The sequence below is a fragment of the Phoxinus phoxinus genome (genome assembly GCF_949152265.1).
Source record: "Phoxinus phoxinus genome assembly, chromosome: 5".
In the NCBI taxonomy this organism is placed as follows: Eukaryota; Metazoa; Chordata; class Actinopteri; order Cypriniformes; family Leuciscidae; genus Phoxinus; species Phoxinus phoxinus.
In genome coordinates, this window is record NC_136880.1 from 883,707 (window position 1) to 898,528 (window position 14,822).

Here is a 14,822-nt window from a genome sequence, read left to right on the forward strand (position 1 = left end):
AAACACACAAAATACCTTTTATTAGATGATGGTGTTTTCTCACTGAAGTTTGGAGGTTTTCCTTTAGACCGATCACTCTTCAGAGACACAGAGCTGGACACATGTGAGCCTGATCTTACACTGATGACACAAAGAACAGAGAGAGAGAACACACTTTAGTAAAGGAGGATCAACTGTGTGTGAAACACATCTGTGTCTTTATCTAATCCTCCACAGAAATACACACACTACAGTTTTATAGATAACCATCATTTTATTTTACTGGCTCACATTGATTAACGATTTCTTTAATATACATGAGAGATTAAACATGTTCAAAGATACTTGCCACTAATGTATGAGAACATGCCAAGTTTTTGTTTATTGACAGAAATAGAGAGCAGAAATGTCTGTGCGACACAGTTTTGTTAGCATACTTGGTGACAAAAATACCCAATGTACCTCCAAAACACACACACACACACACACACACACACACACACACACACACACACACACACACACACACACACACACACACACACACACACACACACACACACACACACACACACACACACACACACACACACACACACACACACACACACACACAGCAATGTCAGACTTTTAACTCCTCACTTTTATCATTGTGTTAACATGAAAAGTGCAGTTAGGCCTCGTTTACACTGTCAGTGAAATAAGACCCAATTCCGATAGTTTGCTCATATGTGGCACAGATCGGATGTCTTCTATGACCGTGTAAACAGAAAAAAATTGCATGCATTCGGATATTTCGAGATCGGTTTCAGGCCTCATTCATATGTGGAAATAAATCAGATATGTGCCAATGCGACTGTCATGTAAACAGACAGATGGGGTTTTCTGAGGCGTTAGGCGACGTCTCCACGGTTTAATGACGAGAGAATCCCCGACGCACATCTGCTGAGGGACGGACGGGCCGACGAAACGTCGTAGGAGAGGAATGTGGACACACGCTGACACAGGGGCGGAGTGGCAATCGGGAGAGTCGGGACTTTTCCCGGTGGGCCGGTATTGTTTTGAGGCCGCGAGGGCCGGTCTGATAATAATTATACATTGCAAGTTAGCAACACCATCCGGCGGCCTGATGTGCGGCCGCTGCCCGCTGGTCAAACTGTGCAGCCTCTCTCTTTTTTCATCTCGCTGCACCTGGAAAAAATGAGCGCGTCGCTTCAATTATGAGCGCACTTGCCGCCCGCCTAAATAACGAACTCGAGCGCGCAAAAGACGCAATATGTGAACGGCCCCTTAAGCGTACTGGTAGCTCGCAAGCGACGTTTTGGAGACCCCTGGTCTAAATGATGGAAAGGCAAAAAAGAAAAGGGAAAGGTGGCGTTGAGAAGGGCAGACTCAAAAGGTAGCAATTCAATAAACAAATCAATCTAACCATATGTGACCAGTAGCGGTGGCTTTCTTAATCTAAATCTATTTTATAGATTCATAAAACAGTGGTGTAGTCTACCTCTACGTGATACGCAGGTATACGCCGTATAGAAAATGCCAAGTATTTCCGTACCCACTAAAAAAAGCGTGAGGATACGTAACAACTTCGTTTTGTGACAGAACTTTCACACTTTCATTCATAAATTCACCGCGTCTGTGTTTGCAATGGACACAGATCAAATCGCGTGAATATTAAAAACTCAAAGAGACTGCAGTTGTTCAACGCGTCTCTGGGAATGAGCGCTCAATGTGTGCTCTACTACACACACACACACACACACTGAAGCAAGCGCGTGCTTGTGTCAGCGCTTCACTGTAGCTATGAGGACATGATGTAGGCTACACATGTGAACTTCATCACAGAGCTGCTATGAGAGTCACTTCATGAGAATTTCACCATTTCATTTGATAAAACTATCGCCATTCATTCTTATCATGCACACACAGAAACTGTAATGTCTTTACGACAACCTGTCAAAATAAAAGTTCGGTATAAACTCAAAGAAATGATGAAAGAAATTGCACAGTAAAATGTAGGCCTACTGTAAAATAATAATAATGATGAAATCTATTAAAACTTATTTTAAAAAGGAATATCACACAAGTTTTCATGTTTTAATTTAAACAGTAAACTTGCCAAAACAATAACACAATTTTCTTTCAAAAGCACCATTTCTAAAAGTAAATTTGTATTTGTGCCTATAATGTTTTATTTTTATTTTTTTTATTGTCAGCTGATAAAACCTGTCACAGTATACTCACTACAAAAAACTAGACTACACCACTGTAACTCCCCCTGTAGGGCCGGTGGTCTACGAAATTTCCCGGTAGATTTTTTGGTCCCACTCCGCCCCTGCGCTGACACATATCAACATGTCAAATGTCGGACCCACTGCTCCTCGCTAAAGCCAATATTTAAACACAATATGCTCCCGCCAGTCCTGAGATCTCTCACACTGAAGCACATGCGCAGGCTGCAGTGATGCCACTTTACTTCCTCCTCCGCCTCAAAATCACGCTGATGTTTGGAGAACTCTGCATATATCGCAGAGCTAGCATCAAGCATACTTCACATTAATCTGTGCAAGAGAATTGAACCCTTTAAGCATGCGCAATGTTTCAGATCTATGGCAAGTGTAAACATGAATCGGATACAGTTGAAAGAACGTGAAACGGACGGTCAAAAAATCGGATAAAGCTAACAAATCAGAATTGGGCATCAAGACCTGCAGTGTAAACTATTTTCAGAATAATAACAATTTAACTTTTTTAATTGATTAATTTAAACTAATTATTAGGCTATAATTTGTACCACTCTCCGCGCCTCCCCTGGCATGCTCTGCCCCACACTTTGAAAACTGGGCTTTATAGATAATGTCAGAGTTAATTTAAGAAGTTCAACATTGAAGTTGTGCAAAGCATTTGCAAATATAAAGCAATGCTTGAAGTTGTGTTATTGACAGGGAAACACAAAGTCCAGTGGAGTTTAAACTGCTAGTGTGAAACAGACGCAGTCTTACCTGTGTTTCTCTGAGAGACTCATCTGAGAGAGAGAGTCCTTTCCTCTTTCCTCTGACATACTGCAGCTAAACTGACCCTGGAAACTGACCAGCACTGCTTTCTGCAACACTCAATCCTTCAGCATCACCTGCAAATCACACCATTTTACACAGAACATCTTATCTAATGCGGAGTTATCATCAACAACAGCAAAAACAATGTATACAATAAAGTGAGTTACAGAAAAATATATTGCCATGCAAAATAAGGAAATAATTCATCATTATTCTGATTATTTTATGAGTTTAACTGACTAAATATAAATTAATTGGGGAACCGGAACTGTGTTTAAAACTCTGAGTGGGAAAACTGAACCCGATTTGTTATATTCTCTATTACGGTTTAATATCATTTTACAATCATATTTACCCAATCTTTATTAATTTGTTGAATTGTTTAAATTAATTTGTGAATTGTTTAAATGGTTTAAATTGTTTAAACATTTAAAGCTACTTTAAGTTCACAATGGTGGTTGATTTCATTACTTTCAAATTATCCTAAAATAAATGAGTAAAAGTAACCAGAATTATAATAGACAAACTGTATAACTACTAATCATAATGGTTATATATGACCTGAAATATTCAGTTTGATTCAACAATAGATTGTTGTTCATAGGCTTCTGTCTGTACTGTAAATGTCTAGGCCTACTTCAAAAATACTTTCGATTTCACATAAAAAAAAAACAGCCTAAAACTGAAGAGGAAATGGGAGATATTTTTCAGAAAAATATTCGTTTTCAATAAACCTTTCTCAATAAAACTTTTTTGTGTGTTTTAACTAAAAGATTGTAATTTCTGGCAGATTCTTCTGTTCTGTTCGAACAGCCTTCTGTAACTTCACATTTAAATCACGCCTAATGTACAATATGAAGTTCCTAATGATAACAAATGACTTTAATGGAGTATGTATTAAACTTACTTGCAGTCTTGTCCACTAAGAAGTGAATTTATCAGTATTTTAAACTCAGTTCCGCTTGTTGTCAGTCCGCGCGCCTCGTTCTCAGAATCTCTCGCTGGTCTCGATGGATTGTGGATTAAACACAGAAATGGCCGCGAGTGTTATTAGATTTGGTAAGCATTGTGCTAAATTGACATCTGTAGAAATGTTTTCTTGATCATAAGTCAGATCTTATCAAATCCAGTGAGCAACAGGTTAATTTATTTGTTTACTTGCTGGTGCGTTGTTACTTTCGTTTTCCTCTTCTTCGTGTGTTTTCCAGGAGGGGTTGTAACAGCTGAACAGTTGCACACCGACACCTACTGCACTGGAGCGGTATATTATACCACATATATCTCTAAATCATGTTTAACCCTCTGGGGTCTGAGGGGTGTTTGGGGTCCTTGAGATGTCTTGACATGCCCTGACATTTCTTCTTCTTCTTTGGCTGCTTAACGGCGGATGCGGACTAACTTAGCGCACTACCGCCACCCTCCGGATAAATTGTGCCTGATCATCATTATGGCTTACATCTTCGGGAATATTGTAGCCTACAAGCTACCCCAAAAAAAAAAAAAAAACTATAATCTGTCTATGAGTCTGGTATTTTTTAAAAATTGAAACATATATTTTATTACTCTATGATCGGAAGCCTTAAACAAAATGCCTCTAAAGATAAACCTTTCTCCACTGTCCTCTATTTTCCTTTTAATTAAAATCCTTTCTCTATTAAATTTCCTACATATCATAAAGACATGTTCCACTGTTTCTGGTACATTACAAATCTCACATTTTCCTGAATTATGTTTTCCTATTAACTGTAGTGTTTTATTTAGTCCGGTGTGCCCTATTCTCATTCTTGTAAAAATTCCCTCTTCTCTTCGACACCTTGTTACCATACGCCCCTGACCAACCCCAGGATTTATAGTATAAAAAACCCTCCCTTTATCTCCCCTATCCCATTTATCTTGCCACAACTTTTTAACATGTTTTTAATCACTGACTTAGCCTCTGATTTTGATATTTTACATTGAATAGACACATTTGTCGCTTTCAAAGCCTGTTTAGCAAACGTGTCTGCCAACTCATTACCAGGCACACCAACATGAGCCGGAACCCAAACAAACTTTACATGCGTCCCCCCATTTTGAATACTATATAGCAAAGTCAATATCTCACATACAATATCATACCTTTCACTTGAGTTACCTAATTTAAAATGTTCTAAAGCTGACAACGAATCTGAACACACAACTACTCTTAGTGGTTTAATTTGTTCTATCCACTGTAACGCCATCAAAATTGCTATCAGCTCTGCTGAGTACACTGACACATGATCCGAAACTCTTGCAGAAAACTTAATATCAAACTCTGGTATCACATATGCTATTGCTACTTTCCCTGTATCTGGTTGCTTTGACCCATCAGTAAAGATTTGCACGTACCCATAATAGTTATCCACATACCTCATAGCCATTTGTCCACTATCCCCCTTATCATTTTTAATCTTTTCATGCAAATTTATATCAGTGTCTGGAACCGGTAGTAGCCACGGTGGATGCGGTGGATAGACCACCGATGGACTAAATTCGAAATTTCCTACAGCCGCCTGCTTAACCTTTCCATGTATGCTTGCACTAAACGACTCTCTTTTACTTTTGGTCTGCTCCCATGTTGGAATAAGGACACTTTTAGTTGGATGGTCTTCCATATGCCCCTTTAAATTAACATAGTATGACAATGACATTTGCAGTCGTCTCAACTCAAACGGCATTTCACCTACTTCAACCTGAAGCGCTGATATAGGGGAGGTTCTCATCGCTTGCCCTGACATTTGTGCTTATCTCAGCTACTTACAACATACCTTTGGCCAACTCTTAATTATGATGTATTCAGCACAAACTCTGCTACAATAATAGGTGAGCAAAATGGAAGTTACATGTTTGCATTTTATAGAAAAAAAAAATTATGCGTGGTTAGTACGTTTTGGGGAAAAAAATGTCACTGCAATGAGCCCATATAACTCACACTGAATAGTTTGGCATAGTTTAGTTTTCTTGTAGGCTAGAATGTTTACTACGAAATGATGTGAAAATCATTCTGATCACTCTTTCACAAAACAACAATATAATGATTTAAACTTTGCAAGTCAGTTTTTGTGCCAGCACTGCTTTATGCGTAGGGGTGTTGATGGCCATGAATATGAATGAGGGGAGACAATAGACACTCCCCCATCAATGGCTAATGCCCCGTCACGGTGCTGTGAGGCAGAGACGAGAATCTGAGAATGAGAAGAGATTGTTTTTCAATCTGTTTTTATTGTAATTCCTCTATGTGGAGGAACTAAATGTTGTGCCTCACAAGACCACAGTGCTACCGTACATATATAAACATATAGTACCAGTCAAACGTTTGGACACATTACCATTTTTAATATTTTTGGAAGAAGGCTGCCTTTATTTGATAAAAAAATACAGAAACAACAGTAATATTGTGAAATATTATTACAATTTAAAATAATGATTTTCTATTTTAATATAATTTTAAATATTATTTATTTATTTGATCAAAGCTGAATTTTCAGCATCCTTACTCCAGTCTTCAGTGTCACATGATTCTTCAGAAATCATTCTAATATCATTTGATAATCAGGTATTATCAATGTTGGAAACCGTTGTGCTGCTTAATATTTTTTTATAACCTTTGATACTTTTTTCAGGATTTACTGATTAAAAAGAAAAGCATTTATTCAAAATAGAAATCTTTCCTAACAATATAAGTCATTACTATCACTTAACACATCCTTTCAAAAAAAGAAAGAAAGGTAGTGTATACTGTACCAAAAGATTTTAAATAAATGCTGTTCTTTAAAAAAAAAAAAATTCATCAAAGAATCCTGAAAAAACTATCACAGGTTATAAAAAATACTAAGCAACAACTGTTTCCAACACTGATTTTTTAAAAAAATCATCATATCAGAATGATTTCTGAAGGATCATGTGACACTGAAGACTGGAGTAATGATGAATCACAGAAATTAATAACATTTTAAACTCAGAGTTGATGAGCATAAGAGACTTCTTCTAAAAACATAAAAAAATGTTTGCAAACTTTTGACGGATACCTATATAAAATTCTACATATACCTATATAACCTATATAGACATATATAACTGTATAAGCGGGAATAGATCCCGCCCTCTTGAAAATGCAGTTCGTTGTCTGTTTTGCAATCTTCTTCCTCTGAGGAAAAGGTGAATTCTTCCTCGCTGTCCAGAATCATCAGGTTTTTTTCTCCATTCTGTCCCTGATGGAGTTTTGGTTCCTTGCCGCTGTTGCCTTGCCTTCTGGCTTGCTTAGTTGGGGACATTTAATATTCAACAATATTATAGATCTGCCTTAAAGGTGGATGATGATGAAATTGTTTTTTTGTATTATTTTCATGTTATCACTGTGAAGCTGCTTTGATACAATCTGTATTGTAAAAAGCGCTATATAAATAAAGGTGACTTGACTTGACTTGACAAATCTCTCGTTCCTGAGTGACAAGTATTCGCTGAGTTACAGTTCATTTTCGGACGCGTTTCAGAATGGACTTCCCTGACAGAGAGAAGGCAGAACTCAGCCATATCACCCTGTAGCCCAATACTGGTTTCCCACTGAAGCTAAGCGGGGCTGAGTCTGGTTAGTACTTGGATGGGAGACCTCCTGTGAAAACCAGGTTGCTGCTGGAAGAGGTGTTAGTGTGGCCAGTAGGGGGCGCTCACCCTGTGGTCTGTGTGGGTCCTAACACCCCAGTGTAGTGACGGGGACACTATACTGCCAAAAGAGCGCCGTCCTTCGGATGAGATGTTAAACCGAGGTCCTGACTCTCCGTGGTCATTAAAAATCCCAGGATGTCTTTCGAAAGAGTAGGGGTGTAACCCCGGCATCCTGGCCAAATTTGCCCAGTGGCCTCTGTCCATCATGGCCTCCTAATCATCCTCCTATACTAATTGGCTTCATCACTTTCTCCTCTCCACCAGTAAGCTGGTGTGTGGTGGGCGTTCTGGTGCAATATGGCTGCCGTCGCATCATCCAGGTGGATGCTGCACATTGGTGGTGGTTGAGGAGATTCCCCCCCTACTATGTAAAGCGCTTTGAGTGTCCAGAAAAGCGCTATATAAATGTAATGAATTATTATTATTATTAACTCGCATCATGTTTATTTTTATTTATTTGGCGAAAGACAAACTAACTTTAAAGAACTAACTTTAGCTGGAAAATAACATTATTCAAGAACCTCTATAAAGCCAGTTACCTTAAATTATACGTTTATCTCTGTAAAGCAGCTTTGAAACAGTCTACATTGTTAACAGCGCTATATAAATGAAGATGACTTGACTTGACTTGATGGGCCATATGGGTGAATTGCATGGACTGTTGGTTTTAACTAGCACTCCTTGTGTCAGCAACTTTTCTACAATAGGTTTGATTCCCTGTATAGCTTCCTTATTGATCGGATATTGTTTGGTGACCGGAGGTGGAGTCCCTGTCAATTTAACTGGTTCTACACCTGTCAACAAATCACAATCATCCTTGTCTTTAGCCCATATTGGATGATTCTGTAAGAAAGCATACTCTGGAGGGATTACATTATTGGTAGAAACTTGTGCTGAGGAAATTTTAATGCTAGCAGATTCTGAGGACATGTCAAGTAAAGTTAGATGTACTTGTCTCAGGAGATCCATGCCTAAAATTGCACCTGTATTCAATGGAGCACATAGCAATTTTGTAGTCAGAGTTTTCGGGCCAAATTGTACCTCTATGGGTGGGGTTTCATACAAAACAGAATCTCACCTATTTCGCCAGTTAATTTCATGGAAACAGACACCAGTTATTCTGCCAAGAGATCTCTTATTTATTTTACATTTTATATAAGACATAGGAGGGAGTGACAGTGGACCAAACAAAGGTCTTCATTTCAGATCTCGGTCATCTGGACAAAGAGCTTAAGTTTTTATATGCTGACTAAAACAGAAAATTGCATTACCAGAGAAACATGAGGTTCCAATTAACATGGGAATGTATATACTATCCCGGTGGAAACTATACACTGCATACACTGCAGTCTCTAACTCTTCCCGCACACACTCAGTCACCCAAAGTCTCTCTCCCCCACATATGTATTCAGAAAAATATGATTCATAAAATACAATGATTACAAATGATTATGAATGTATATAAAAATTATAAAAAATACATAATACTACTGATTATGAATAAAAGTAATAATAATACTAAAAACAATATTAAATTATGAAATTTGTATTCTTCAGTCCCTCCACTGGAACTACGGCCATCAGTTCCACACCATCATTCCCAGGTTACGACCCTATTGAAGTGATAGTGAGAAAGAGAAATAGACCAAGAAATAAACATAAAAGACAGAAGAATATAAACAGAAATGAGAAAGAACAAGAACAAAGAACAAAACAACAAAGAACAAAGAACCCCAACCCATGTTATGTTCCTGCATACTATGTGTCATTTAATGTCTATGTGTATGCATTTAAAATTAACCCCAATCATCTAAAATAAAAATAAATAATGCTTCTGCCAGTGCCTGAACTCATTAAGTTCTTAACTCCTTCAGTTCCGGGCCAAAACAACAACCAAAATAAATGTTGATGTTAAAGGATCCTATCCCTTGGGGTTGAAAATCAGTAAGCGGGTGTTCATAGTTTGTGAGGTTGTGTTTTGTGAGTAGTGTAGTGTATTAAATCTTCTATTTCACACCGTATTTCCCATTTCGGTTTTATCAATATGTCTCGTATCGAGAATAACTTACAACAATCTCTAATCAATGTCACTGGACTTGATTCCTGAAATAGAAGCAGAAAAATAATGAATCATCCCTCCTTTTTCCAGTCTTTAAAGCTAATGGATGAAAATCTCAGGCTATAAGCCGTCATCATTTTGTTCATTCACTAAGCAAGGTTTAACTTGTGACTAATGATACCATCTATCTGTTCCTACACCCTTCCCTTTAATGCAAACACTTGTTCAGTTGTTAAGAGTATCTCATATGCTCCCTCCCACCTATGTTCAAATCCTTTCCTAGCAATACGTTTGACCATAACAAAACTGCCTAACTCGGGAGTGTGTGGAATGTCAGTAGTGGTGTGTGTTTCATCCCATTGCTGTTGAGCTTCTCGCACTTTCTTTTTACTGTCTTTGGTAGCTTTGTCCAGCATTTTGAGATAGCGTTGTAACTTCTCTTGGAACAAAGTAGAGTCTCCTTCTGTTCCCGCAGGTGGCGGAGCATCAGGAGGTAGAACCATTGCTCTTCCAGTCATCCGTTCAAAAGGAGTTAGTCCTGTTACTCTGTTTGGAGTTGCTCTCAAGTTCCACAGAATAGCAGGTAATAACGTATGCCAACCTTGGCCAGTCTGCAGAATGGCTTTGGTAAGAGCGGTTTTCAACGATCTGTTCACCCTCTCTACCATCCCTGAACTTTCTAGCCGATATGGAATGTGGAATTTCTGTTTAATCTCCATCAATTTCATTGCTTCCTTCATCAGTTTTCCAGTGAAGTGAGTTCCATTGTCAGAATCAAGTTCATATGGTAGAGAGGAAAAACTTCTTCCACCATTACTCGTGCTGCCGCTTCAACAGTGCAAGTTTTCGTAGGGAATGCTTCCACCCACCTAGTAAATCTGTCCATGATTACTAGAATGTATTGGTACCCTCCACTGGGTGATAAAGGTCCTGTGAAATCGATTTGGAGATGTGTCCATGGACCTGTTGGTCTGGGTGCATGTGACATTCGCACCTTTATAGATTTCCCCACATTTGCTGTCAGGCAGATTAAGCATCTCCTACAGTAATCATCAATGTCTCTCATCATTCGTGGCCACCACCACGTCTCGCTGATTTGAGCTTTCATTGCTTTTGCTCCAGCATGCACTTTTCCATGCTACAGCTGCATTAGCTCTCTTCTTGTTCCGATAGGCATCACCACTTGTCCTGTTGGAATTCTCCAGATACCTTGATCATCTTTCGCTCCTGCTTTTATCCATTGTTCTTTCTCCTCATCTGTCTCTGTTTGATATGAAAGAAGATGGAGCTCAGGAATATCTTTTCTGTTTTCCTGTACCAAGGTAACAGGAGTAAGAGTAAGTAGAGCTGCTTCTCTAGCTGCTGTATCTCCTGCTCTGTTTCCTTGACTTTTTTTGGACTTGTCAGATTGATGTGATTTTACTTTGATCACGGCTGCTTCTTTGAAACTTTTTGAACAACTGGCCTGAGTTTATTGTTGCACATCCAGGGATTTATTCTGTAAATGTGTTTCCATTGTAGCCTGGTCCTACCAGACTCTCGTACATCTCATTTGTACAGAGAGTCTGGACACCCTCCATTGAAAAGCGTTAACTTCCTTGAAGGGTGGGTACTCTGTTGAAGTTTAAAACTATTGGATCTGCCCAGAGCCACTCTGGATCTGCCATAACCAATCGCTAACGTTTGGTCGTGAGTCTCGTGACGTATGTCAACTCAAACTAGCGCACGACCTCAGCGTCATCATTCTCAACCACTCCCTCTGTTCGCTGGTTGGACCAGTAAAAAATGTATTGGAGAAAACCCAAGAATATACCGCAAGCCCAGACGTAGTACTGAAGGAAAATGAAAATTGAGCGGAAGTACGTAGGAGGGCGGAGCCAGGCTATTTCCATTGCAGTTTTAGTCACATATCTTCTTATCAGATAAAACAATTATTCGCCTGAATTGAGCGTTTGACATAAAACATAAAATATGTTTTTTATGTGCATTTTTAACATTTTTCAAATGTATGCACATCTTGGCATTTCCAACGTTTTTTATGCAATATCCCAAAATTTGCATATAGTTAGGTGGATAGAAACAAATGCCACTACACACAGTTAACATGTTTATTGTATCTGTCCACAAAGATGTAGAAGTAAATGACACTTCAGTTCATAGAATTTGATCTAGAATTTCATCACTACTGGCTTCTGCTCACTACGACAACTTTTGGCGACATTTCCTTCGATGAGACAGCAAAGCGCTGGATGTGACGAAGCTCCTTCCACACGGTGGGCAGCGGTGCGGCTTCTCTCCGGTATGAACTCTCTTGTGTATTTTCAGGTTCCCTGACTGACTGAAGCTCTTGGCACAATGTGAGCACTTGTAGGGTTTTTCTCCCGTATGGACCTTTTGATGCTCTTTCAGATATTTAGCTCTAGAGAAGCTATTCCCGCACACCGAGCACATGTGAGCTTTCTCGCCGGTGTGTATTTTCTGGTGCTCTTTCAGGTAGCCCAGCTGCGAGAACATCTTTCCACAGAAAGAACACAAGAAAAGCTTCTGGTGAATTTTCTGGTGTATCTTCAGGTGCTTGGCTGAAATGAAACTCTTCCCGCACTGGCCGCAGCCGAACGGTCTCTCTCCCGAGTGCGAGTGCTGGTGGTTTTTGAGGATGGTGGCCTGCGTGAAGCTCTTCCCACACTCGTGGCACGTGAATGGCCTCTCTCCGGAGTGAACGCGCATGTGGTTCTTGAAGTGTCCTTTGCGTATGAAGCTCTTGGCACACAGCAGGCAGGTGAAAGGCTTCTCTCCAGTGTGGATTCGGATGTGATTCTCCAGGCTCTCTTTGCGTGTGAAGCTCTTCCCGCAGTGAGGGCAGCTGAACGGCTTCTCTCCGCTGTGCGTTTGAAGGTGCCTCTTCAGATCTGCATTTTTGAAGAAGCTACTGCTGCACTTCAGGCATCTGAAATCACGCTCTCCAGTGTGGATTTTGATGTGGCTTTTAAGGTTCACTTTGAGTGTGAAACACTTCTCACACTGAGGGCAGATAAATGGTGGTTTATTGGCTCCTGTTCTTTTCTGGGAGAAATCGCTTTCGGTCTGTGACCGACTCAATGATTTTTCTCCTGTTATGACCTTCTGAGGTCTCTGATACTGATGATCCTCATCCACTTCATTCAGTTCTTCACACTCCACCTTCACTTCCGTCAGGTCTAAAATCAGTTCAGACAAATAAAAAACACAAGTGACCAACAGTTTCATGGCAGAAAGCATCAGGGCTCCAGATGAACACATAAACTGATCCAGTGAAAATTACAAGTCATATTATTATTGTACTGCACCAGTACAATCAGTTCAGTCACTAATAATGTTTACTAGGGATGCTCCGATCGATCATCGGCAGATCGGTATATGCCGATAATCAAATTCTATGACTCGATCAATAGTCACTAAATTAAGCACATCTCATGAACTGATCGCAATTTTTAATGACGTAAAACCGCAAAAAGTCGCCGCTGACGCACATGTAAACTGTATACAGATGAGGCTTTTGCTCCATGTTATGCTTTGCATGCATGTTATCCCGAGGTTTTCCGCAGCCTGTCGGATCCAGGCCGTATCCAGATCTGATGAAGGACCTTCGCCTGGACCCGAGGACAACACAGTGCTGAAGTGCCAAATAGCCTCTCCCCTGTGAAGTATCCCTTTACCACTCTACAGATAAAGCGTTGTCGGGATCATTTTGGTTTCGCGTATCTACCCCGAAGTGATACAATTCTGTATAAAAAATTTAAGGCCAGACAAGTAGTTTAAGGCTTGGTTTGTAGGGAATTACAAACCTACGCACATATATTCAAATGCGCATAACTATAGAATTCATCCTTAAAGTCTGTGTAGAGAGAACGGTGTCGTCTTTGCGGCCTCTAATTTAATAACTAATGATTGTTGCGACGGAAGTGAATCAATCAAAACTAACTTTAGTTGGAAAATATCTTTATTCAAGAACCGCTATGAAGCCAAAACAATCTCTGTTACCTTAAATTATCCGTTTATCACTGTAAAGCCGCTTTGAAACAATCCACATGGTTAAAAGCACTATATAAATGAAGATGACTTGACTTGACTTTGTAAGAGCAGGTTGTCTCTATTCAGACGAGCCATATACAACATAATGATGAAGAGATCTTGAGAAAATCCTCATAGATTGATATTGACATGCTGCTTAGCTAAAGCTATAGGACTTCCAGGATCACGTCACAGCATGATGTTTTTCAACATCATTTAAAAGTTCAACCAATGGGCACTGTTTTACAGCTGGAGCGCAAGTTTTTCTCAGCAGTGTTGTAACATAAGAGCCTGCAAACATGATCAAAGTTTAAAAAGGTCTTCAATCAAATGAGTCCATGTACTTAACGATACCTTTTTTTTGTAGTGTTATAAGTAGGGCTGTGAATTTTTGGGTAGACAGCAAATCGATTCGATTCGCGATTCATAGGTTATCGATTCAAGAACGATTTTTGCAAATTCAGAACGATTCGCTTCCAGACGATTCACATTAAAATTCAATGCGATTCGATTCAATTCTGCATTTTTATGCATTGAAAGCATTATTGAAATGCTACCCCCAATGTGTCTTAGTCAGGGTGTGAATTACACAGCTGCCTTCTGGAGGGTCAGAGACTGGGGAAACAACAACAACAACATTTTGTCCATTGTTAATGTTAGTTTTTAATGATGCTATTTTTATTAACCTAATTTTAATAGCCTATAAATTGCCATTTGTAGAAATTTACATAAGCCAAGACTTAAAAAGGCTTTAAAAGTATTGTTAGTTGCTAACTATTGTGTAGGATATTGTTAATGGATACACAACCTTATTAAAGTGTTCCTTGTAGCCTACATTAAACATGCTTCCATGGAGAGACTACCTAAAAATATCATGCACTTTCCCAACTAAAGCTAAACTATCTTTTCCTCATGAAAAAAGTAAGAAAAGCCCTCTGTTCCCTTTATACAGAACATTTCCTTATGATTCTGAAAGAAAACAGTGTCTA

The 14,822-nt window shown here is 39.3% G+C and overlaps 2 protein-coding genes across 2 annotated transcripts in view; both read right to left on the reverse strand.

Moving 5' to 3' along the window:
- LOC306998007 (NLR family CARD domain-containing protein 3-like) overlaps nt 1-4,279 on the reverse strand; it is a 48,315-nt gene extending 44,036 nt beyond the window's left edge. Inside the window, 3 exon segments of the mRNA XM_079611711.1 lie at nt 16-120; nt 2,985-3,112; nt 3,946-4,279. Coding sequence (XP_079467837.1) covers nt 16-120; nt 2,985-3,043 — 164 coding nt within the window. The 5' untranslated portion in view covers nt 3,044-3,112; nt 3,946-4,279.
- Nucleotides 4,280-11,148: 6,869 nt separating this feature from the next.
- The window catches only part of LOC306998013 (uncharacterized protein), a 35,244-nt gene continuing 31,570 nt past the window's right edge, over nt 11,149-14,822 (reverse strand). The window contains exon 3 of the mRNA XM_079611727.1: nt 11,149-12,980. Coding sequence (XP_079467853.1) covers nt 11,983-12,980 — 998 coding nt within the window. The 3' untranslated portion in view covers nt 11,149-11,982. The remainder of the gene's footprint in view (nt 12,981-14,822) is intronic.